This window comes from Amblyomma americanum, chromosome 4, assembly GCF_052857255.1.
Source record: "Amblyomma americanum isolate KBUSLIRL-KWMA chromosome 4, ASM5285725v1, whole genome shotgun sequence".
Classification (NCBI taxonomy): Eukaryota; Metazoa; Arthropoda; class Arachnida; order Ixodida; family Ixodidae; genus Amblyomma; species Amblyomma americanum.
The window spans coordinates 115960580-115987224 of NC_135500.1; the positions used below are offsets into that span (position 1 = coordinate 115960580).

The 26645-nt window shown below is 47.3% G+C and overlaps 1 protein-coding gene across 5 annotated transcripts in view; it reads left to right on the forward strand.

Annotated features, from left to right (window-relative positions):
• Nucleotides 1-1554: 1554 nt before the first annotated feature.
• The window catches only part of LOC144128264 (histone-lysine N-methyltransferase PRDM9-like), a 51962-nt gene continuing 26871 nt past the window's right edge, over nucleotides 1555-26645 (forward strand). For 3 of the 5 annotated variants that reach the window (XM_077661533.1, XM_077661534.1, XM_077661536.1), the window contains exons 1-4: nucleotides 1555-1890; nucleotides 11511-11624; nucleotides 19537-19638; nucleotides 19973-20049. In XM_077661533.1, the coding sequence (XP_077517659.1) occupies nucleotides 1785-1890; nucleotides 11511-11624; nucleotides 19537-19638; nucleotides 19973-20049 (399 nt within the window). In that variant the 5' untranslated portion in view covers nucleotides 1555-1784. The remainder of the gene's footprint in view (nucleotides 1891-11510; nucleotides 11625-19536; nucleotides 19639-19972; nucleotides 20050-26645) is intronic. The other 2 variants (XM_077661535.1, XM_077661537.1) reach the window with 1 other exon arrangement.

The following is a 26645-nucleotide window of genomic DNA, read 5'->3' on the forward strand; positions in this document are numbered from 1 at the left end:
CTGCAGCTACGGCGGCGGCGCAAACTGGAACTTTCGCAATCATCGGCAGCACAGCGCAATCAGCGAGCCGCTTCTGCGGGAGATCCAGCCGCCTTGGTCTTAATTGAATTGTTTCTTCTCCTACGTCGATTATGTGTGTCATATTATTCATTGTGTTAATTTGCCACTGTTACCCTCATGGTTTGTACATTCTTCGTATAGGCAGACGACTGCATCAAGGCAATAAATATCATGCTTAAAAAAAAGCTGTGATGGCGCAGTCCTGTAATGAAGCGGACAGCGAAGCTCATCTCGTAGTGCCAGTCTCGATTCGAACATTCAATGGGCAGTTTTATCTTAAAGAATATATATATTTTTTTTGTTTTCCCTGGTGATGTAGGCACTGTCGATGGCGTCATGACGTCACGTAGGTTTGCGGACCGGTCCGCCTGGCTTGGACGACACCTGCTTGTTTTCCACCTCATGAGCATGTTTTCGCGCTAAAAAGGAATGAAAAGGTGTTGGCCGCGGCTTCGGCCATCGTAACCAGAAGTAGCTGAGCTGAGTCCAGAGGAAATAAATGGGATAGGGAGAGGACAGGGTTCAGTGCAATGCTGCGGAGGACCTAGTGTTTTAGACCAGTGACTACAATGTTTCGTGCCTGCACGACGCCTACACGTCTGTGTTCGTCGCGACAATGTACAGTGTAGCACTGTAAGCAGCGCAAGGTTATTTCGGTCCACTTCTGAGGTAGAGGCGAGTCAAAGCACCCTTGTGAGCGGGGTCTCCCTTTTCTGGGAAGAGGGGTGCGAAGCTTTCTTTCTGCGCGCGGCCCGGCTTCTCTCCTCCGCTGTGCTGAGCCTTGCCACGTGGTTGCCATTCTATTCTAGCGAACATAGCGTGGCTGCCGCTGTTCGCCTCCGCGCGGTCTGCGTGCAGGCAATCGTAGTTGCAGTAAGGCGTAGCAAAGATGGCATCCTCGAGTAGGAATCCGCAGAACGAGGGAGAACCTTTTTGGGGAGTACCTGAAAAGCATGCGTGTTGGAAGCCTTTGGGAACGTGGGATGAAGCGGCCTTCTGGGTTTTTTGCGCAAAAGACGCGACACAAAAGAAACGAGGTAGACAGGACAAGCGCTTTTCTGTCTACCTCGTTTCTTTTGTGTCATGTCTTTTGCGCAAAAAACCCAGAATGCTTAGGCACCAACTAGCCTGCAAAAACATACTCGCATGAAGCGGCCGTTCGTCGCGTCTCTCAGGGCATTTGTTGTGAATGCTGTGGGGTTCAGCGACCGAGACCGGTTTTCCTTGCGTCGGCTCGCTTCAGGGGAGGAGCATCGGCGGCAGAAAGGTAGGTTAAAATGGCGAGTCCTGGTAGTCGCGCGACTTGCTGAAATCGATTTGCGACGATCTCTCCCCGATTTCCTACTTCGTCGGGAACAGTACGGTCGTGCGACGTTTGTTACTGGCCATTGTGTAATCTCTCTGAACTCCCATCTGCGACACAAGATGGCGCCACTATCGCGGATGCTTCGATGCTCTCCCATACAAACAGTGCCTTATCGCAGTGGACGCCACGCCAACTCGCTCCGCTGTGAATTTACGCTGCAATGTAACCGCGGCTTGTGTTTGTGAGGAGCTTTTCATCGTGTATCGCTCCGCCATTCCGCGAGGCGGCCATGCACAAGGAGCTCTGCACTGGCGCGCTTAATCTGTGTTTATTTCAGGCGTTTGCCTCTCCTGAGGTGTGCAGTGAGTGCTTGAAAGTGTGCGCGAACTGAGGTTGTGCGTGCTGAAGGACTTCGTGGATGCAACCAGTGGCGGATGCCATGGAGCTTCGCTCATCGCGGCGACGTCCGTCTCCTCAGTCTCGGACACGTGCCGGCCTCCGCGACTGCGGCATTACAGCAACTGGTGAGCTTGTCGACACAGTGCTCGCTGCGGCGGCTGCCCGCTAGAGCCTACTGCCGATTGCGTCGTGAGGCTTCTGCCAAACTTTTCCTTGCTTTCTGTTGTGCGCGTTCGGAACTGGTGGGAAAACGCGGGAATTTAACTTCAGTTGGGCATGCGTCAATCGATTATTTTTTGCGAGGACGTCATGGTGGTGTATCCGAGCAAATCGCAATATAATTTGAGCAATGCGACGAATTCTGACTTGCCACTAAAATGGTTCTAAGAAGAGCGCGTTGGTCCCGTCTTCAAATGTATTTGATAACAATGAACGCTCTGAGCCATGAATTCCCAACTGCTCAAAAACATTGATTTCCCGATGCCTACAGCACGATATCGCTTACTGCACATCATCCCTGCTGCAACGCCTACTGTACGCGCGCCGCATACAACCGCGTGAAAGCGTTCCGAGAAAGGGGTGCACTACGAGGCCGGTTACGCCTGCTTAGCAAAATATATTACTTGCGAGGTACTGGCGATTTCAGCCGCATTCGCGACATACTGACCAGCTAAAAATTTGTCGTCTGCACGTGGAAAGTGAAATATTTCAAGTTTCTAAATATTTATGTCCCGTTAAAAAAAAAGGTAAAAACTTCAATCTCAAGCCCGGTTATCGATAGCACAAGCAACCCGGTGTGGTGTTTCAACGGCGGCGTCAGTGGCGAGACCGCGATAAGTGGATGAAGACCGCGACATCCAGATCTCTGGGGCAGAGACTGGATGTTTAACAGGCGGGTCTTTCGCCTGTGGCAGTTGCGTTGTCGTCTGAAGCACTGGTTAGCGGAACGCATCTGCTCGTATCGGCCTGGGTTCAAATTGCGCTTCCGGCTATATAGTTTTTGTTTATTATTTCGCGGTGTGCAACAAGAGTCAACGCAAAACGGCTCAACGGGCTCTTTATGCTATCGCGTAAAAACAACGAGTTTCAGCAGGCACTTTGGTCACGTGTGTTCATGCTGGAGCATCTCGAGGACGCTAGCAGAGCTGCAAGTATCTTTTAGCCTGCTCCACCTCTTCGCAGTAAGGCTGCATGTTTGTGCTTGCGAAGCCGACAGCGTTCGCGGGGCGACCCCCAGTGGTGTCAAGGGCTGGCCAAAGTGCAAGTACCATCCGCATGTTCGCTCGTCCCGCAGCTCATAGTTGGATGCTAGGGCTAGCAGCTTTATGCGGCGTGTAATCACTGCGTAGCTCTGGTTTGAGATTGCAGACTGAATAATTACAGAAAAATAATTTGTTACTCTTGTGTTATTTTCCTTCCAAACTTTATTGCCATCACTTCAATTTTTTTCAGAATACAATGAACTACTGTGGCTTGTTTGGTATTTTGTTACACGTTGTTATTTTCTATAGAAATTGATTTTGAAAAACTGCACTCAACCTCCTCGATGAATGCGATAGAGCGAAGGACAGTATTAAAACTTTTGAGCACCATACGCAACAGGTCGTATAGTTGAGCTGTGCTTCGATGCTATATTGTCAAAGTCCTCTACAAAGAGCGCCGCGCTTCGTTCTTTTTTCGCGTTTTTTTTTTTTTGCAGAAGCGTCCGGGTTTGCTGTAGTGGAGGCAAGCTGTGTCGCTATCAGACAGGACGGAGGTTTATACAGAGCGGCCACATGACATTTCTCGAGACGAGGACAGGCGCAGAAGGCGGCGGTGATGCGGTGATTTGGTTTTGGTGCGGGCATGATCACGCAAGATGATTCTCCGCAAGTAGTCGGTTGCCGCAGTGCCACGAAGGAATAATCTCCGTTAGCACCTGTGTTTAAGTCAGGTTTAGTCTCTCCAACCTCCAACCTGTACAGGGTGTTGCAGCTTGATTTTTGAAAAAAAGTAACTAAGCCCTATTAATCAATTAGATAAAAGTAATTCAATTAGCGGAACTTTACCGCTTGAAAAAGTAATCGATTAATTAAAAAATGACATGGAAATGTAATTGATTGGCAGCGATCAATCACCCGCATAGCGTTACGTACAACTATGCTCAAGTGTGACGAAGCGGGGGTGTGTTTAGCTTTTTGGAGAGCCCGACCACTCAGCCGTTGTCGCTGTTGTGCGCTCCGTAGGGTCTCTGTGAACTGAACGGGAATTTTCCCCTGAAAAGGGATGCTCTTCCGAGAACTGCTGTTAGCCACGATCCCGTCTATTCTTTGCTTTCCGGCGTTGCCTATCTAGAGGGCTACTTCCATGAAGCACTGACATACTGAGGGTTTTTCGACGCGAGGATGCAAGCAGGAAATGAACGGACTGCCGAATCGAAATAAATTTTTCATATGGAGAGAAAATCAAAACCAGAAATAGAGAAAACATTTCCGCACCACCGCGATGCTGTGGAGGGTCGCTGTGGTGGGTTTTGTCCAAGGCATTTTTGTAAAGTGCTTCACCCTACAGTGGAAACCAGCAGGGCTGATTTATCCAAGGCATAAGGGTTTAAGGACAGTGAAGGGAAAGTAGGTTTTAATCGGGTAGAAGTAACCAAGCGAAGGTTATCTGATTGGTGGTTCAAATCAAGACAAGAGTAAAATTTCACAAGTCATGGCTGGGTGGCGTAAACCACCGCCCGATTTAAATGATTAAGCCTCATCCATTCATTCATTCATACATCCATCCACCTACACACCCACCCATCCATCCATCCGTCCGTCTGTCTGTCCGTCCGTCCAACCAGCGGGCCGGCCGCCATACTTGAGGCATAGTGAACTAGGTATAGTGAACTTGAGGTGCACATAGCATACGAACTGTTGCTCCGCAAACGCGTGCTCTTCGCGCGTAGCACTGCCGCCTGTAAAACGCGAACATCGGAGGTTCGGCCGCTAGTCGCCGGGAGCGATTGCCGTATACATAACTACGTCGTAAACGAACGTCACTGCGATTGGGCAGATGCGCTTATTAGCGCTGTTGGAGCCGGTAGAGAAAGTAGGCGCAGCGGCGAAAGTTGGTCGCAGGTTTGGTTCCCCTCGATTCTGGGATCGAAGCTCGGATAGCGGTCAAAGACTGCAGCGCATCCGAGAAACCAGATAGTCGCAGGTTGTTAAGGTAGCGGTTCCACTCCCGCCATCTTGCGAGCAGTTCAGATTTTGCCACCATGCTACGACACTGATACATGACTGAGAAAGTGTCTTCCCGTCTTGCCCCCGAGCGACCCGAGACTTGTTTTGGTTGAGATGTTCAGATAAGTGGCCGGTCCTCTCTTGAGCCCTGCTGCGTGGAGGCCTATCTTTTGTTGCTGCGCCCAACGTTTTAGATCCTTTTCAGTTTGCAAGCTCCGCCCGAGCAGCGCACGAGAAGCTGCCCCCCCCCCCCCCCCTTTCCTCTCACCACGCGGCGCTGCATGGCAATACACCAAATCAGGCGGTACAGGGTGATGTGGGATGGGCGTCTTTCGAGAGCAGAGAGGCTAGCAGTAAGATAGCATTTGAGGAACGATTGAGAAGGATGGAGGAAAAGCGGTGGGCTAGGAAAGTTTTCAGATACCTGTATATAAAGAATGTTGACGCGAAATGGAGAAAGCGAACTAGAAAAATGACAAGCAAATATCTGGACAGCAGTAAGGAGGCAAATCAGCAATTATCGGTTAAGAAAAAGGTTAAAGGAACAGAGAGAGCTTTGTGGAAAACAGGGATGCTGACGAAATCGGCGCTAGAAACATACCGGACCTTTAAACAGGAAATTGTCAAAGAAAATATCTATGATAATTGTAGGGGAAGTTCTTTGTTGTTTGAGGCCAGGAATGGAGTTTTGCGGACTAAGAAGTATAGAGTCAGGTACCAGGAGATAGACACTTTGTGCATTGCGTGCGGAGAGGAGGAGGAAACGGCTGAACACTTGATACTTTTCTGTAAAGGGCTTCACCCTACAGTGGAAGGCAGCGGGGCTGACTTACCCAAGGCATTGGGGTTTAGGGATAGTGAAGGGAAAGTGGATTTTAAGAGGTTAGAAGTAACCAAGCGAAGGTTATCTGATTGGTGGCTAAAAGCAAGACAGGAGTAAAATTTCACAAGACATGGCTAGGTGGCTTGAGCCACCGCCCGATGTAAAGGGTTCAGCCGTATCCATCCATCCATCCATCCATCCCGATGCGCTGCGCTCGGCGCTGTTGCGGGCAACGTTTTTAGATGGTTGCGGGAGTCTTCTCGGCCATTAGAATTTGCTGGATTTTTCTGGAATGTCACGTTGAAACTTCAGTATCGTGGTTAAGGAACAATTTGGCCTGAGCGGTAAGGGTGAGATAAAGAGCATGCCCACGCAAGGTGGCGAAAAGCGGGCCAATTTCTTCATGACTTATTTATCGCGTAGCACATGAGGCATTTACCCTGGGCATTTTACTGTTCGTTAGAGCAACGGTTACTTGTAGGTGTGCACGAAAATAAAAAAAGATATAATTACCTTTATTCCGTTTCTAGAAAACGGTCACGAAATTCCCCGCTCAGTAGCCGCCGCATGCAGCACTGTGTTCGGTGTTCCATGCGGTTTTTACATTAATGTTCAGAATGGTTGTTTAAATGAGCACAAAGAGGCATCAGATAATGACAAACTTAGTCAAAATTACGGAAGGAAAAGCTACAGGACACGAGCCTTTTATCTTCCATGGTGACTTTTTCTCTGTTTTCCAGCCGGCGATTCACGTCTCTCGCATAAAAATGCATGCGTGTCATAACGACGAAATGCAGAAGCTGGCATGTAACAGAAGCCATATGCTCTTCACATCCAAGTAGTGCAAGGTTTAGCGCGTACGTCCCAGAAGATATCCCCAAAAACAGGACCTTCTTTTAAAGATATAGAAACTGCTTTGTTTACAATATTTGTAAAGTCTAGCAACTTTTTGGTTGGATGCTTTAGGCACCCTTGATTGAAGCTCTTGTACACCGTAAGGTATGAGTCACTGCCAACAACTGCCACTGGAGAGCTAATATCTTCGATGCAGGAAGGGCAAGTTACGCTCTTGGAGCATTTGTGTACCACATAGCCTGAAAAGTAGTATGAGATGCTTTCATCTACTTCTCCCTTGGAGTAAATGTGGTCACTGTCAGTGTTTGGGCGAGTCAGCTTCGGAAGTTAACTCAAGCATTCTTGACCCAATCAGTTCATGCACGGAAGCTCTTGACGCTTCCTTCAAGAGCTTCCGTGCAGCAACCGTCAATCCTTTGGCTAGTTTTTGCAATGGCCAGGAGTTCGCTGTAACGCGGCGATGTGGTCTCCGCACGTGCCGGACCGGGATCCTCGTCGTGAAGGTCTATCGGCGCTGTCCATTGGTTGCCGTCACCTATTTGGCGTCGTTTCATCTTGGGAGCAGTACGCACAGCCGGTGCCTTGCGTTTCCGCGTGTTTTTTGATACGTATTTCGGGCAGTTGGGAAACAAGCGTGGTGCAGCGCCATCTTTCAGTGCCCACTTGTCGCGCGGAATGACGACAGTGTAACCATTAATATGGTGCACAAAATGTTTCAGTACGTCCTCGTTGTGGAAGTGCACATCGCACACGACACAGGATCTCGAAAGCGGTCTGTCGAGCCGCGAAATCACTCGCTGCCATTCTTGAAGGCGTGCAGAATCACTGGGCGGCCGGAAAAAATGCCTTTTCTCGGGCGGAAGTGTATTCGAGTCGTAGCCGCTCTTACAGCCGGGCGCGAAGCAACGCGGCATGTCCACTGCTTACTCTGATGACATAGCCAAGCGACAATTTTCACAGAAGCAGAAAAAAACACGCACCACATGCACACGTGAAAAAGCGCAGCTTGCTACTGGCGGCGACACCGCGCCGGTCTGGCAAACAGCGTGGTGAGCGCCACCGCGCGGCAGGAAACTGAAAAGCGACATTCCGTGCGCCGAAGCTTTCAAACTGGCTGCGCCTGCCTTCGGAGGGTTACAAACGAACCATAGCAAACCCGGCAGCTTGTGCCCGTCGTGTGTAGGGGCAGGAGTTGGCTGGGGTGACTTGGCATGCTTCTTTCTCTGCCTCCCCCTTGCTCGGTTTTCCACAACCGCACACGGCAGCTGATCTGCGGCTTGCTAGCTTGCCTAATGCGCGTGAGACAAATAAAGGACTTTGATCACCAGCTATATAGTTGGGTACAACTCAAAATCGAAGCAGCATATTCCCCTCAAAAGCACTCCTCCTGCCCAGCGCGTCGACCGAACACATTTCTGCGGCTATGCAGCCAAGGCTAAGCTATAGAGGGAAGAAGGCCCTGTCTGCGACTCTCAAGTGTGAATGAGCCCTAAGTCGACCATTTTGTCTAGCGTGGCAGTCCTCTACAAACAATGCATGAGCGTTACCAGACTTAGGAAGCCTTTTTATCACTTTGGAGAAGTCGTTCTTTTTTTTTTACACAAAGGCGGTAGTAGCTTGTCAAAACAGCCGCTCGAAAGATAGCAAAGTGGGCTAGGAAGTTGTTTACTTTTCCAGACTCTGCGCTGTGTTCGCAAAATTCAAAACTAGAGTATCTGGTAGCTGACACTTGATAGCCCGCGCTTATTCAGTGTCGTGTGTTTTTTCGTGTCGGCTTAGCACTGTGCAGGAAATAGTGTGCGGTTCTTCTGTGCCAGCTTAGCCGCCCCGGTGGCTCAGTGGTTATTGCGCTCGGCTGCTCACCCGAAATACGCGGGTTCGATCCCGGCCACGGTGATCGAATTTCGATGGAGGGGAAATACTAGAGGCCAGTGTACTGTGCGATGTCAGTGCACGTTCAAGAATCCCAGGTGGTCCAAATTTTTGGGGCCCTTCACAACGGCGTCCCTCATAGCCTGAGTCACTTTGGGACGCTAAAACCCCACAAGCCAAATCTTCTGTGTCAGCTCGCGAGCTTCTGGTATCACCCTCACGCAAGAGCAGATTTCGCATCGCCCATTTTAAAAGATGCCTCCTCGGTGGCGACGGCTCCACAGAAAAACGAAGCGCATGCCCCAAGCATTCATTTCAAGGCCCAAGATAGTTTTCCCTCCTCCTCTTTATCTATCTATCTAACTAAAGCAAAATTTGGTGCCGGCCCTACACTTGTTTGCGGTGCACTTTGTCGTAAAATTCGCTGGTCACCCTAAGATGAAACCTGGAAGTGTTATATGAAGGTCAGATTTGTGGTAGACCTGAGAAATCAAGGAGTGTGCGCATATGCCCTGTCCACAGCTATGCAAGGAGCACCGCAGACGCGCTGCATCTATCGAATGGCCGGATGACCGATCTCTTCGCCGTGAATGTGCCTAACTACATGCGGCTCTCTGGTTTCAAGGAAGCGCTGCTGTCATTGACCGCTATCTGAGCTTCGATTCCAGAATCTAAGGCAACCAAGCCTGCGACTAACCTTCATCGCTAGCCTTTTTTTCTCGACCCGCTCGCGCTGATCGGCGCAACTGCCCAATCGAAGTGTCGTTCATTTACGTTATCATGCCCTGCGAAGACAATTTGAATATTTACCGCACCTCATTCTAGAGTTGGCTATGCAGGTTCAAGGTTGGCGCTTACTTCTTTAAGGTCATTGCAATTTTTTTACATTTATTATATTCACCTCCGGTACTCTCTCTAAAAGTATCTGCGAAGAAGCCATTATTTTGCGCGAAAATAAAGGAAAATTGTGTATCAAGACAGGAAGGAAAGTCAGCTGAGCACTGCAGCAAAGCTGGCAGAGACCGCTAGTGACCTAAGTGCACAAGGAAGGTGGAGAATTTCGTCACTTATACCATGGTGTAAATGCCAAGAGACCATGCGGCGTCGCAGTCGGGACAAAATGACAACAGGAAATAGGACTCCGTCTGTGATCAGCCTGGGTGCATTGAGAGGTCTCCTTGATTAAACAAGTGACTCATGTCTTTTTTATTGATGGTAGGGGCCTGTAGGTTCAGGTTCAGCTAAACGTTTTATATAGTCGGCGTAATACGCAAAACTGATTACAAACTCTAGATCGTCGACCTGTCTACAAACGTCTATCATGCAAGGTGACCGCGCACTATCATTGCCTACCACCGCGACGTTTTTACTGACGTCAAGATCGCCAGCGCTGAGTGTTCCTACCCGGCATTGTTGCGTTGCATTGATAAGGTACGCAGGGCTTTGCGAAATAGCTGCAAAATGCCGAAAGCTATAGAACGGATCGCCATTGTTTCGCTCTCGACAATCGTTTACATGGATTTTAATTTAGGAAGCTGAATCCCGGTAGGAATTACGTGTGGCGAGCACTTCTGTTGAGCAAGCAACCTTCTTACATGTAAAATTCGTGAGAAGACCTGTTTAGAGCGCTGGAGTGGTGTGCTGCGGAACAAATCAGAGCAGCAAGTGCTGTTCGTTCCTTGATTTTATTTCTGTCCAGCTTGGCGTAAGCGTGGAATCAGGCTACAAAACACAGCGCCGGCCTGCTGTAAAATTTCACTGCGTTTGCTGTGCAGACGACCGCCTGAGCGCTAACATACAAGCCTGTTCACGTCTGTACATTTGCGTCATGAGCACGACACCATCGTTTCGAGGCGCCTCCTCGAAGCAGCGACGGCGCGGGTAGGGCGGCTCCCTTAGGTTAGATTTTTTTTTTTGCAGATCGGTTAAAACGAATGCTTAGAACAAATAGGGATCGATGCGAAAATATAGAATGGAGAGAGGAAAAAATAAAATGGCGGCACTTGAATTGCAGCTTCACTTACGACGGGGTATAATTTGGCGAGCATTACCGTCGCATCGCGGCAGCAGTTACAGCGACCAGCCGCGATTATCACTCGAGTCCTTCAATTATAACCAGAGAAAGCTATAACAGCGCAGAGTTCTTAAGTGGAAGGAAAAAAGTTGTCTCCGTGGAAATCCTGCAAAAACACGACCATCGACTGACGCATCGGCTGCCAATCCGTACTTTGGGCACACAAAGCTACCTCCTATTCGGGCTGCTAGCAGTGGTGAGCAATAGAATGATACCTCCTGGCTGCTCTGCGCGGCTTAGAGCCAGGGGTGAGGGAAGTCGATGGGATGAGGGGGATGGGAATACATGCTGGTTGTCGCGTTTCGGGAGCTTGGTTGGGGCAGGCCGCCTCACAACACAAATGTCAACTACGTGGAGTCCAGAAACTCGATGAGATGCCTGAAGGCCTGCGGCACGCACCCTGCACATATGTGTCGTATTATTATATACATTGGCTGTGGAATCAGCCCCATCACTAGGGAAAGAGGGGAGGGGGAGGGGTGACAGCTATGTCTTCCACTTTTCAGCTCAGAGGGGCTTGAAGTTCCTTTTCTGACGTGTCGAAAATAATTGAAAATACCACTCTGGAACACATTGCAGCCAGTTCCTGCTGATTCTGGAAATTTGCTTTGCTTGCCACTGTTTCTGCTGGAATATCGTTATCCTCCTTTGGCTTTTGTGCGCTTGGTTTCGTTCAGGCTGATCTTCTTTGATTTGTCTTCATAGGCGTCCTATTTACTGACGAACAATCGAATGACGCATTCAACATGGCCATTATGGCTCTTTCTCAGAATGCGTGAAACAAATTAACCAACATGAATAATGCTAGACTTATGTCACCATAGAGAAAAGGAGTTTCAGCTCCGCATGTCTCGGGGTGGGTGTGTATGCAGTATACGTTGTAGTCCTAATATCTCGACTCATTCGCCTTAGGAAATGGCGCCATCGGAGCTGACGGCAAGCGTTTCCCGAAGCGTGTCGTCAAGCAAGCCAGCTGCGCTGAGGACGAAGATCACAGCGGCCAAGGGGCGTCCGGCTATCCCTCCTGTAAGTGTTCGGATTCCTTACGTATCAAGTGAGGCAAAATGGAATTGTGTTATCGCCTGGTTGTGCGCTCGGGCGAGGCAGTGTAAAGTCGAGCTTTAAATCACTTTGAGGTGCACACTAAGGGTTCTCACGGGCTATTGGCAAATGACAGGGACGAATAAAAGTAAGTTTTATTGGAATGTGTCCCTGTACGGACCTGCAGTCTTTGACTGCTACGACCCCGGCAATCTACAGGCTTCATCAGACCATTACAGTCTGATATTCTTGTATATATGTTGACACTTTCAGTTGACCCCTCCCCCCCCCCCCTCAAAAAAGTGCATCAAATAGGTTTTCGAAGTTTGATTTAAAAGAAACAGGTCAGTGTTATTGCAAGGAGTGTAATGCTAGCTGGCTGTTGAGTACGATTTACACTCAAAGATGAGAAGCTGGAGAGTGGTGAGACGCTTGTGTTGAATAAGCAGCGCGCTTTTGCGATTGTATGCATTGCGTCGCTAGCTTGCACGTGTATGCAGACTGGAGAACACCACCTCCTTGCCTTTTATAAGCTAAGGACTGTTTCTTCACTATTGTTACCTGCTTAGACCTGTTCGGTGCTAAATTAGCTTCACCAACTTCATGTCAGACATTCTCACGGCACGTTGTATGGGAGTCACGAGAAAGTATTATGTCGAGGCTACCTTCACGACTGACCGACTGACCGGCAGTTCTGGCACTGACATCAACACGCAGAATGCCTATACTCCCGACCTCTTGCTGGGCCCAGCAGAACACTCCACCCATGACATGTGCCAGCCTAGTCCTTAGAAGTTCCTCGCAGGGGGGCGTTTGCAGCTTGCAGGCGTTGGTGAGTGGCGACTCCACGGGTTCCCGAGCATCCGCTGCGATATCCCTTCAGGGGGATGATGGTGAACAATGAATCATCACGGACCCGAGCACCCGCGCCTAGCCGTGCGTGGCATCGCCGTGTCTGGGAAAAAGGGATGCTGGTGGTTGAGTCGATGCCGGGCGTTTCGACCTTATAGGCCCGATGGCGGAGGCAACACACCACTTCGATCCCAACTTCCTTTAGACGGCACCCCTGGCCTAACCCGACCGGAGGAAATCGACAGTCGCTTTTTCCTGTCCTCCTCTCCATCTCTTACTTTCTTATCTTCTTTCTCATAACTCTCCTGTGTCCTCCTTTCTTCCGGTTTTTTCTTACATATTTCATAGGTGGCTAGGTTTAACCTTGTGTGGAGAACTACCCTGGGTTTCGTCAGATCTGATTATAGTTGAGGTGTATAGCTGGCGTTGGCAAGACTTGCTTGCAAGTTCCTGTCCTGCCCCCTAGTTGGGCTCCATGGTGGGCGGCTAGCACTGCGACCGAACTAGAAAGATCTTTGATGAACCATTTCTTACTTTCCGCTGATCTTCGTGTAAAAAGAGGGCGCACCGCAGTTACTGCCCAATTCTTTGGCAGCAAGAAAAATTTTCCCTGCTTCAATGTAGTACATAGCGAATACACTGAAAAAGAAAAGGCTCGACTTGTGTCACTTTTCCATGTTTCAAGAACCCTAACTAACGCTATAGGGCAAGGTTACAAAATCAAAATGTTAGCTAGCGGAGACCTGCATCTGGATTTTCTGTACAAGCATCAATACGAGAGACTCTCAGATGTTACAACATTCGGAAATCTTCCTCAAATAAACAGCTAGACAGATCACTCAACACTGTTCGTGGAGTAATTTCCGATAATGACCTGAAATACCTAACCGAGACTGAGCTACTGGAAGGATTGAAAGAGCAGAATGTTACCAATGTCTAAAGCACCAAAATAAGACGCGAAAACACGGAAACACCAACGAAACACATTGTCCTTACCTTTGCATCTAGTAAACTTTTCGATTCAGCGGAAGTAGGCTATACAGAGCTAAACCTCAGACCATAGATACCCAATCCACGCCGATGCTACAAATTCCCGAGGTACGGCCACGGTTCGCAGATCTGCCAGGGCAAACAGGCCTGCGTCAAATGTGCTTCCCACGACCATTCCGCTGAAAACTGTAATGTTGAACCCCATCTTGCGCAAACTGTGAGGGCAGTCATCCGGCTTACTCACAGTCATGTCCAGCCTGGAAAAAAGAAAAGGAAATAGTAACACTAAGAGTAAAAATAAAGGTATCATTCATAGAAACGCGGTAACGGCTCTCGTTGGGACATAACTCAACCTACTCTGCTGTGGTGCAACAGGGCACAGCATCAAAGCGGCTTTCGGCACCTGCGCAGCTCACACACACTGAGCCTGCAGCAGGGCCGTCCGTGCGCCTGGTGGCCGCAGCTAGTTCTGCACCACGATCCACAAAACAGGCCGCGAGGACCTCCAGGTCAGCCAGCCCCAAGGCCCCTCCCCATACAGAGAGGCTCAAAACGAAGACAACCGTGCGTTCAGCACGTTTGTAGAGCGTACCAGGGGATACGATGGACACAACTCCTCCCTCGCCTCCCCTACAGCGGCGGCAAAGCTCTATCGAGGACCAATAACTGGTCCAAAAGAACCACCAACCTAGGTTTTAAGATATATCCCTATGTAGCCTATAATCATGGCATTTTTAATTCACTGGAACTGTCGTGGCCTTCTACACAACTGCACACACGTAACAGATATTTTACATTCACTGTCTCTAGTAGCAAGGTGTCTCTAGGAGACTAACCTAGGACCAAAAAAAAGAAACATTCTTAAAATTATCAAGTCTTTTGCTGTGACCGTCATAACTCAAGCAGGCTCTCTGGAGGAGCTGCTTTTGTGTTTCAAGGGAGTGTTGCTACGCGGAAAATTGACCTATAAACCTCATATCAGGCAGTTGCTGTGCCCGTCCTCGATTTTAAAACCATAAAAATATGCTCCATATACATTGAGCCTCACATAACCGTCATACTTCACGATTTAGAAACGCTTTTAATACAACTACCGGAACCGTATCTTTTAGTTGGCGATTTTAATGCTCACTCCTCCTTTTGGGGAAGTGAACATACGGACGTCAGAGGCAGAATTCTCGAAGATTGTATTCTCTGCAAAAATGTATGCCTGCTCAACACGGGAAGACACACCTAGTGTTCTGCAAGCAGTGGGAAAACGACCTGCCTAGATTTATCTTTTTGCTCCCTTTGTGTTTTTAGCACAAAGATGTCACTGACATATGGCAGCGATCATCTGCCTTCTTTTCTCAGTTTAATATCCCCAACGGAAATCATCGCAACAAGGCCGCATCGCTGGAAACTTTATTTGGCAGACTAGGAGCTTTTCTGGAAAAAAGCCACATTGGCAAAAATTGATTTAGAAAATCTGAGCATTGATCAAATAAATGAAATGTTCACGAATTGCATATTAACTGCCGCACATTTAGCTATTCCTCAGTAGTCAGGAGCGGTGCGACAAAACCACAAAGTGTGGTGGACAAAAGACTGCCAGGAAGCCAAAAAACTACAAAACAGAGCTTTGAGTAAAGTTGAAAGGCACCCAACGCAAGAGAACCTCATACAATTAAAAAAAAGCAAGAGGTAAAGCTAGGTATGTCTGTTGCAGTTCAAAGAAAACTTTATGGAAAATTTATTTTGCTTCTGTAAACAATCAAACGAAATAAAAAAAAATGTGGAACAGGTTCGAAAATTAAACGGCACCTTTTCACCTTTCACAATTCTATTCTTTACAGCACCTGGCACACAAACAGGCATAAAAGAACAGGCAGGTATTTTGGCGTAACACTTCCCTGCAGTTTCCATATCGTCTCACTATGCGCAGTCATTCCTGAAATACAAAAATGTAGCTGAAAAACAGACTTCTAACAAGTGGAGGCGCAAACCAAGAATAGAAAAATTTAATTACTCTCCAAGAAATCAATAGAGTACTGTCTGCCGGCAAAAAAACTGCTCCAGGACTCGACCAGATACACTACCAAATGCTTGCCCACCTTTCCCAGCCTGTCGTAGAAGCACTTCTGACTTTCTTTTACAAAATATTCATTGCAGGAAAATACCTCAGGAGTTGAAAAGAGCCACATAGTGCCATTCCTGAAACTTGGTAAACCAACAACTTCCCCTGATAGCTATAGACCAATAGCACTTACAAGTTGTCTCGCAAAATCTTTCGAAAGTGTCCTAAATATTAGACTAACATTTGTCCTTGCATCCCGCGAACTTCTTAACGTCCATCAATGCGGTTTTATAAAGGCATGCTCAACAACAGATGATCTTGTTCGTCTCGAAAACACAGAGAAGCATTTATACACAAACAGGGCTGTCTCGCCGTCTTCGACATGGAGAAAGCATATGACACAAATTGGAGGCTTGTGATCATCCGCGACTTAGGCGACCTAGGTATCTGTGGTAGGATGTTAAACTGCCTCAATGACTTCCTTTCAAACCGTTCTTTCCACGTACGCCTAGGCTCAACGCTCTCAAGAACATTGATTCAGGAAAATTGAGCACCTCAGTGGTGTGTATTAAGCACGCCCTATTTATTATAAAAATGAATAACGTAGCTAAAATATTCCGAGAGTCCATCATGCATTCACTCTACGTCGGTGGTCTCCAAATAGTCTGCTCGTCCTCAAACATAGCAACATACGAGAGATAAATACAACTGACAGTAAACAAACTGACGACATGGGCAGATAAAAATGGTTTCAAGTTTTCCACGCAGAAGTCACTAGCTGTTCTGTTCTCGCTGAAAAGAGGACTGTCCCATCCTTTATCTGAATCAAGTCACAATACCAGTAAAAGTCGAGCACGCATTTTTGGGAATAACTTTTGATAAAAAAACTCACATTCCTGCCACAAATTAACACCCTCAAAAATAAAGCTTCTAAATCCTTGAATAGACTGAAAATACTCTCACAGAATCACTGGGACTCCGATAGGACATCTCTGTTACAAATGTATCGCCCTGCAGTACGCTCTACTTTAGATTATGGTTGCATATTTTATGGATCAGCAAGACCTTCGTACCTTAAGCGACTGGATCCAGTACATAATTTCGGCTTGCGTCTTTCCACTTGGAGATAGAGAACGTCACCCATAAATAGTCTGTATGTAGAGACTAATGAACCATCGCTTAAAGACAGAAGAGCCATGCTCACAAGCTTTTACATTTTAAAAATCCGTTAACTATAAAAACTTATTTGTTATCCCATCGCTACAAAGTGCTTATCTAGAATACTCTATAGCAATAAACCGCAAGCTACCAGGCTACTGCTCTTGCGATTCAAAGAGATGTGACAGAACCTCGGCGTATTAGACATGTTGCCACTGCCACCATGGTATAATTTCTCTGAAATCTGTGATTTCATTCTCACACAGTTTCAAAAAAAGAACAAATTCCGGAAGAAGCTAAAGCGCAAGAATTTCTTACACTCGAGGAAAAATAAAGTAGTTTCTCAGCATATCATACAGATCGGTCAATAACAGAGGCGCATGTTGGAGGCGCAAGGGTAGAAGCTAATTGGAATAAAAAAGTAAGACTTCCACAGTGTGCACCCATCTTCACTGCCGAATGCTACGACATCTTTGTTGCCATAGAAGAAATAGTAAAGGAGAACCTTTCCAACTATTTTTTATTGAGGCTCGCTAAGTGTGCTTACAGCCATTCATTCCGGATATGCAATAACTCCGCTGCTTGGTGACCTTATACACAACTTTACAACAGCCATAGCAAAAGGACAAAACATTATACTCTCCGGGTAGCTAGTCACGTTGGAATAAAAGGCAACGAAAGAGCAGATTTGTGCGCTGCTCAAGCTTGTGGCAAGCAAATTAAAAGTGTAAATATCCCCCTTAAATATTGCATAAATTTTCTACATTGGAATGCAAGGAAACAATGACGGTCTACTTCTAACAACGAAATAAATTACAAACTACGCCTAATAATACCAGTTTTAGGCCAATGGAAGTCATCTGTGCACCAAAAACGTTCCAAGGAAGTCCTTATGCGCCTACTCCGTAAAGGCCTCAAACACGCTACACATAACTTTCTGCTTACAAAAAAAAAAAGACAAACCAGTTTGTACATGGGGAGATGAATTTACAGTTAATCACATTTTATTTTCATGCTCGCAAATGAAAAAGCAAAGGAAAAATTTCTTTTCTAGATTCTATAGCCACTGTATCCCTTTTCATCCAGCACTGCTCTTAGGTGAAAATGCAATTGTTGACATGTCCTGCGTTTTTATATTTTTAACAAAAGTTCGTGTTCTTAAACGATGTAAAACATGACCCAGTGCTCCGCCAATGCACCTCAGCCACTTCATCAATCCCAAGAAAAGCGCTGAGGTTTTGTATTGATTGGTTTGGAGCCTCCAGTACTTGCAAAGCCAAGGACGGCTGATGAGGTTACCCGACCTCCTTTAAAACTTTTAATATAAGCCATTTATCAATATTGTTTTACTCTCAATACTAGGTAGAAGGAAATAACCTTTTCAAATTTGCACACGGCCAAATTTTATATATTTGTAAAAATGTTAAGAAAAAAATTCCTTATACCTTGGAACAACTCAGTAATAAACAAAAAAAAAACAATGTGTTTGTACCGCGGTCCAAGAAACGGGGCAGCACTTACACAAGCGGAACAACTCAGTAGTTTGTGAGCTCCGCAACGGAAGGCTGAGTTTTCAAATCCACGCTCAGATGAGAGAATCCGCTCCTACGTATTGCGCAACGGCAGTCGAGCTTCCGCACTACGCGACTGGCTGGGAAGGACGCCGCTTCCTCCGAACGCCGATGGCCAGACCCCACACTTGCTCACCGTGCTGCTGGCGAAGCACTTGTATGACATGCGCCATTTTGTTGCACTCGGATGCACCCGTTCGCTCCTGAAAGACACCGGATTATGCGTGCTCGGCACGCGCAGCCTGCTGCATGGAGCCATGGGGCGCGTGGGTTCCGCTATATATATTAATGCAGCAGAAAGTGCATCTCAGAGAAGGCCTTTAAGCCAACGGCGTCGAATGAAAGTCATGACGTCGCGGCTTATCCCCTTGCCTAATAGTGTGACATCGATGGTAGCTGACTGGCGCAAGAAAGTTATTAGTGACATTATCTCACTCCTGTCGACGGCTTTGCTGGAGGGCGTCTGTTGACATGCATTCACCGCTGGGTTATTGAGTTATATGCCACCACAGTCCTTCTAGATGATGAGTTTTTCGCAATAATTCTCACAGCGAGAGGTCTTCATGCGCCGCTTTTTAATGGGGCACGCAGTAGTAACCCTGCTGAAAGAGCATAAGCGCATGCCCTCTGGTGTCGGAAAGCGGCTGAGGTGAGATGAGAGGTTGGAGGGGAAGGGATCTTGCAGGGCCCAGCAAACTCGGCTCTCTAAACAACCACGAGTGAGAGAAAGAAAAATAGCAGCTGGGAGGAGAGGGCGAGGTTGCGCAACATTGGTTCTAGCAGAGATGGCTTTCGCAAATGTAACGCTCAACCGCAGAAACCCACAGAACATGCATTTGCACAGTGAAACTCGCGCTGAGTATAGCGCATGACACGACAATGTACAAAGAATAATTTTGATTCTGATAAAGAGAGGTTTCAGCCAGTCTCCCCCAGTATATTGCACTAACGTGATCCATCATGGGACACTGAGTAATAAACCAATTATACTATCAATTCTTCGCTTATTAGGCCGGCAACCATTTTTTTAGGCAATAAGACGAGTTTAACCTTTGAAACAGCACTTCTTTGTGTCAGAACTGACTTTTTTACCGTGTCCGGGGCTGTTAATTTTATTTTCCCTCTAATTTTATCCCCAATGATCGACACTTGATTAGGCTCTAGCCTCCCCTATTCTTCTTAGCACACAATCGCTGCTTGCGATTACACTTGCTCGTAAGATTTTATTCCAAAACCATTCTTACAGAAACTCTCCTGCGATTAATTGCAGTTTCCACCAGGGAGCATACCGGCGAGTCCCGGTACCCGAGAAGAAAACGAAAGAGAGGCATGTCCTCGGACTGCGAAGGGAACTCCGACGAACAATACCTGTGTGAGTTGTCCACAAAGACCTGTCTCTACCTTCTTTAGCAAACTTGCGCACGTCGTAAATAAGTTTACTGGTCGTCTTACGCTCCGGAGCAGCATTTGGAAAACTAGTTTATGCTGTCCATGTCTCACGCATTGAAAGAGCTAGTTGAAGACTGCCTTTTAAATGATGACCGAATGAGGCTTAGGCACCTATAGACACACATATTTCATGTGTATGTAAACTACTCGCTATTTCTGTGCTTCTTACTGACTTAATCCAGTGAGCAATACATAAAAAATGCCCGCCTTCTCGTTACGCCTTCTGCGAAACCCCGTCCTCGACACTATGCTCGCAGTTTGCGACGACTGCGGGAGCGACCACCCCGGCGACTGCCCCGTACACGGACCGTTGACACACATCCAGGACACCGAGGTGAGTGCGAAGCCCGTGCATGCTGAGAGTGAAACGCTGCCTTGGCGTCCCATTCGTACCTGGCTATTCTCAGTCCGCAGAGACCGAGCCGACTCAAAACAAGGCAGGCAATGTGCCGAGTGGAGAGGGCAGTCCTTGATTCCAGAATTTACTTTCACTTGGCATAGCATGCATGCATAACGAGAACTGTCCACTGCAGCCAACCTTCCTGTTTCTCTCACTGATCAGTGCACTCACATCGCCTCACTCACTCTCACGCCTGTGAGTTTGAGTGTCAGTGACTGGTTGGGAGTGTGAGTGCATGTGCGTGTGAGTGCTAGTGAGGGGATATGAGTGTGAGTGGAGATGAGTCTGAGTGAGTGGATGTGAGTGTGAGTAGTGATAAGTGGTGAATGAACATGAGTGAAGAATGGATGTGAGCTGACGTGAATTGGTGCGAGTGGTCGTGAGTGGACATGAGTGGCGTGTGGACGCGACGGCGATGTTTGTCGCGTGTGTTTCGCGATGATGGTATCCGCTATTCATGTTGTTGATAGCTTAGGGAAGCAAATATTCATTGCCGAGGGCGCCTCGAGGCCGTATAAGGCACGATGCCGGTGTTCTTGGACGACCGCAGCAGGGCATTCCGCTGGCGCAGGAACGTGAATCTTTCGTTCGTGTTCGCCTTACTAGTTCACAGTTCGCGTGGGCGCACGCCCTTCGCGGGTGCAATTTTTCGCTACGAATTTTCAGATCCTTTGGTCGAAATTCGCTTTGCCGCTGCTAGAAACGCATATGTCTTTTTTCAGTCCTTGGACATGGCTTGAGCTCATATACGAAGAGTTTCAAAACGTGCTGCTAAAACAATGACGGGCAAATGATCTGCAATAACTAGCATAAGGTGGGATCTCGAGTGCTGCGGTGGACGCTTAGGTTTTTAACGCGAGGGCGTTAAGGAACTCGTCTCGCAGAAAATTCGGCGTCGTGACTGACCGTGAGCAGCAAAAAGCCCACGAATCCCCAGGAAAGAATCCTAGGATGCAGGTGGGCCACATAGATCCACGTGATCTCTAGTTGTCATCACAACCTGCTCACCGCATTGTGAGCAACTGCACATCGTGGCACGCGGGAGTTCAAATTATTGGTCACTAGGGAAGCGCAACTGAGATCACACAAAGGAGCACTGTGGCAGCGCCTGCCATCGCATGACTGTGGCACATCGCTTAACCACTGCACCACTGGGCCCGGAGTTCTATGAATATATTGAAGAAAAAGACAAATTCTGCATACATTGAATTAGGTCATTATACTATCACGTCATATTACTGGCAGAGCTTAAGTGTCCCCTGCAATTTTTTCTGAGCCCTGTTGTGGGCATTGTGGAGCTCTGCTCTGGCCATAATTTTTTTTATTGAACAGGGCCCGCGTCAAGAACGTGACGCATTTGACACGGCTCTTGAACTTCACAAGCTCGGCTCAAGCCCTGAAACAGCGCGAAAAGCAACCTCTGTTTTCTGTAACATAAGTGGTTCTTGATATTATCGTATACTTGAAGGAGCCCATCATTGGAAATCATCCATGGTATATGGGGAGCGCAAAAACGGCACAGGGGACAATGAAAGACGGACAACACAGGCGCTACGCAGCGCCTGTGTTGTCCGTCTTTCTTTGTCCCTTGTGCCGTCTTTGCGCTCCCCATGTACCATGGATCATCGTTACCGACTCGCCCAAGTTTCCACCCTTAATTGTGATTGGAAATCAGGCATATATATTTTTTATTCTTTATTATGCATAACAGCAGACGCGGTAAAGCCATGACGCCAAGGAGATAGCCGAAGTGTTAATATTTAAGGCTTTAAACTGCCTAATAAATGATTTTTTTTGGTGGCGACGGTGACGAAACGTGGCGGCGATTTTCTGCAGTGGATATGAGGTGGGAGCCAAATTGACCACACCCATTTTGATTGGCTGGACGTAGAGTTCTTACTTAATTCTTCTACACTCGGGAAAGGAATCGAAAAATAACGCCTCTGAGTGTCGTCTTTTCGCTCTTCAAAAAGAAAACTAAAGAAAGAAAAGCTATAGAAGCGAATGAACTGTGCTCGAAGAGCAGGAAGGGGCTGAAGATTAAGCTCCCCCTCAATCTCCCCGGAGTTCAAAAAACCGCTCTTATTTAAGGTCATGAAAAGACTGCCGTCAGCATCGATGTACGCGGAAACACGCGACTGGCAATTTGGGTTGCTGGAGGCTGCCCTGCAAATCAAAATCATCATACGAGCTTCTGCTGCATGTGTGCTAGGCGTGGTTCTGTTTTGCCGCGCCCAATAATCGGCACTAGTTATATTTCATCATACGCTCTTTCTTTCTGTCGACACATGGAAAGAGCTTCCCAGGGAAGCATCGGTTTATAGGTTGAAATTTATTTGTTCACATCATCACTCGAGTCAAAAGTTCCTCCTCCACCCTTCTACGAGGTTTAAATACTCCTCAAACATAATGCGCATCATTAGGTTAAGGTTCAGCCCTGGGGCAGAGACGCCCGTCATCCGGCAATGTTCCTTCTTCCCATCGGATATGGCGGCAAATCAACATCGGATGCAAGGTGTCGCCACCTTGGTGATACCATCGCACAGCTGGTCTTCAGCTGCGCGTTCTCCATATCAGAAAATAGTTCGTCTTGCCGTCGCTGCTGTCATTGACGCCGCGGCCGAGCTGCAGTCTCCACCAAAGTCGGACGTGAATCTTCGCGTATCGCACCCACGCAAGAACGTCAGTGCTGGAGCGTTCACGAGTTTCACGAGACGGCGGTGGTCACTGTAGTGCGACAACGACGCTGTCACGGTCAACAGCAGCATATATGATGGTAGTGAGACAAGTTTTTGAGGCCAACGACACCGACGAATCCGACCGGCGGACGGTGAGCCTTCATGTCCTCGGCAGGTCGGCGACTGAGCGAAAACACGCTCATGAGGCGACGGTATGAACATATTCGCCCTTCTACCTTATCCATATTCTTAATAAGCAAAATCAACGGGTATATTTCACATGTGCACACTTGAACACTCACCAGCGATAAGCGCTTGCCAAATTACTCTTAATCGACGGCGACTCCCTTCCCTTCCGCGACGTCTAGGCCTACTGAGTCCGCAGGATTATGTCTGTGGGTTCGGCGGTTGTTCCGAGCGAATTTACAAGTTTTAGCGAATGCAAATATTCAACGAGTGTAGTTTTGACCGCAGTGGCCAGAAGTCAACTATTGCTCACATCGCAGGGCGCGCATACGATGAACGGGAAGCACCGGTGTGACCCAGACCGCCGAGCACTGCTATTTTTTGGACAAGTTATGCCTTTTCAATTACCGCGAACGGTCACCAATCATACTTCTGAATAAAGCAGTTTAAAATAAGCTGCTGATCGCGTCGGAGGAAGTCGGGACAATTAGCGACAAGCGCCGGCCGTACGCGATGTCAGCAGCCCGGCTGTCAAGTGTTTCTCAGGATCATATCGTCGCTTCCTCCCACAGATTGTCGCACTGCGTTAACAAGCACGGGTACAACCAGTACATAAGAGATGAGCTTATTTAATAGAACTAAAGCTCGGAAAGCGTTTTATGTCATGAAAACGAGCGCTCGCCGTTCGTACGCAGCCATGTAAACAACACTATGAGTGCAGCCGTCCTCAACGGCGCACTGCTGGAGAAATTTCGTGCTCATGCGGTAAATGTTCATTGGTGTACTATTACCTTCAAGCACTTAATAGACAGAACACTAGCTATTTGGTAAGCAAGAGCAGGAAAAAGCGAGCAGTGGGTATCGAGATGAGGAGCCACAGAGCCGAAAGCAGTCGCGCGGCTGCGGGCGAGGCGAAGCGATAGAGGCGGCAACGCCTATTGGTTGGTTCGGGCTTTGTTCGCGTTTCGAAGGAATTCCAAAATCTGGAATGTCTCCGCGGAGCTCCGTCGACTCGAATGGCACCTGAACCGAATGCCGTCGAAAAATTTCGTATTGCGGCGTAAGTTCGCATTCGAGCCGAATTACATTCGGTTGGAAGGCATTCGAAGCGCCCGTGTAGCACGGGTATAAAATTCTCTACTGCCTCCGAACTCTCCCGCTGTTTCCCTCGCAAGAGCACGTCTCGCCGCCACGTGGGCCACGTTCTCTGCTGACCGGCCTTAGGCTCGACGTACGATAGTTTTGAAGCGGCTTCCTGCATTCATCATTCCTCACCTTCATCAGTGATCGGCTAGGTTTCATGGCCCACTTATCCATTCACATTTGCGTGGTCACGACAGTACCATTCCTGCACACACTCAAAGCTATAATAACAAGGCTTATTTCAGTTCTTTGAAATGTGCTAAGCATTGTTGCATGGTGGCTTTTGTTCTGCGATACCGACATTGCCCTGTTTCTGAGAGTCATGTAGTTTCAATGGAATCACTGACCTGTTAAGGCAAAGACCGCATTTAATTTGAACCCATTCCTTTACTCCTCGGATTGAATGAAATGGCTGTTGCTGCTTGCATTAGCAGATTACCCGCTTTGCAGCAGCACCTAGTTCTGTTCTTGCAAGCTGTGCATGCCTGAATCAGGAGTGTTGCATTTTTCTTTTCTTCTGCGGTGTACTCTGTATAAAAAGTGCTAACCTAGCATTGCGGGCTGCGGGTAGGCATTTGTGAGGTTATAATATAAGCAAGTGGTTATGTTGTTTTTATTTTAAGCAGGTTATTTCATTTTGTGCAATGAGCAATCCAATCCAGGATGTGAGTCGCCGAGCCTCGACAGTGATTTTTACACTAGAAAGAGAAGTGCTTTGGCAACCAGAAATTGTGTGAGCTGATGAGAAGTCACTGTGCCTGGTAGTCTACAGGTTAGCATATCATTCTGTGCAGACAGTGGGGCAAGCATTGTGATGGCAATTCCGGTGTGCAAGAAAGGTATATGATTCAGGTAGCCTTAGATTTATCTGCTCAAATGCAAAGTTTTAAGTCTTTTCCCTCTAGACAATAATGGGAGAAGAACACATGCGACAATGGGCCGTACGCATTTTCACTCTGTCCACTCTGATCAGCAAGTTTCTATGCTAGCAAAGCGTAAGTGCATTGAAAAAAGTTTTTCTCCAGAATCATTGTCAATAGTTTCAATCCATATTAACGTGGACTGCACTAGTGAGGAATGGCTGTATATGTGAAAGTATGGTTAATTTTTTAGTTTTGATGATGACACAAGCAATTAATCTGTGTTATTTTGAATGCAGGACTAAAGAAGTACATTTATCTTGCAAATTATGAAGATGATTTGAAAGGTGTGTTGTATGGCACAGCAGTTTGTTGGTTGAACAATAGCGATTGGCTTTACATGACACCACTTCTAACAGCAGACTGCAAAACGAGCCCTGTGGAGCTGGTAAAATTATGTTAGGAACAAAGACAACGAAAAACAACACCACTGCATATAGTAGCAGTTCTTGCTCTGTTGTCTTCGTACCTTAGCGCAGTTTCAGCAAGCTAACTTACCGCCGGTTAACCCGACAGTACGCTCGTATCAAGTTTTGTGAAATTTGCAGCAAGCATCAACAAGACAGGAAGCATGGTGTATGCATATCTAGTGCATACTGTGCAGATAGCTTCCTTCCTCGTCATAGCTTGGCCCCTCTATGTTTCTTACCATCATTACCCAGCAGCTATGGCCCTATTTATGCCATTGCCATGTGCTGCAAATCACCAAACACATTTTGTACTCTTGCCCTGCTTGATTGTTTTGGCCCATTAAGTTGTTTCATCTAAATTGGTAAGCTTTTAGAAAACATTCCTGCAATAGCCAACTTGCTCTTGTATTCACGACATGCACCTTAACTGCAATATCCCCCTTGATGTTTTTTTCTTGGCTTTGAAAAAGCATGTGATTTGCTTATTTATGTATGGCTTTTTGTCGTGCTTTATCTTGTATCCAAAAGCTCTAAACTGGATCCAAGCCAGCCGTCGGCAGATTTCTCTTGCCAATTCTTAAGCATCCTGCTTTTTCCTGCAATCTTTGATGTCCCCCAAGGCATTGCCCTTGAGCCTCAGCTTTTTACTGCCTACATCATGGCTTTCCCTTCAGTGTTTTGTTACATGCCTTCACTGATGGCTATATTAAGGGGTCTGCCATCTTGCAATAAATACCCATGTTTTAGTTCTCCAAAACAACATTTTGCATGCTCTTGAGTGGCCTGTTTGCGAATGTTACTAAAATGTACTATTTTTTTATTGTTAGCAAAACTACATTTTGTCTACTTATAAGGCCTTAGCGGGAAAGGTATATTCACTGCATACTGGTTGAAACACAGCCATTCACATGGCTCGCAATGTAGCATGGTCTCACCTCCTAATGCTTATACGCCCACCTACAACCTAGGATATTTGCACCATAACATGTACTTAGCATCGCCGCCTTTCAAGTCACGTGCGTTCAGATCCATTGTGTGGCATCACCTTGGGCGTTCTAATGGCACATGGCACAAACCGAACTAAACTAAAATCCTAGAATGAGTTCAGACCTGAGCCCTTGATTTATTTTCTCAGACTATTGTTGAAGCTCCAGTTTCACAGCGCCAAAGGTGAATCTTCAAATTTCTTCATG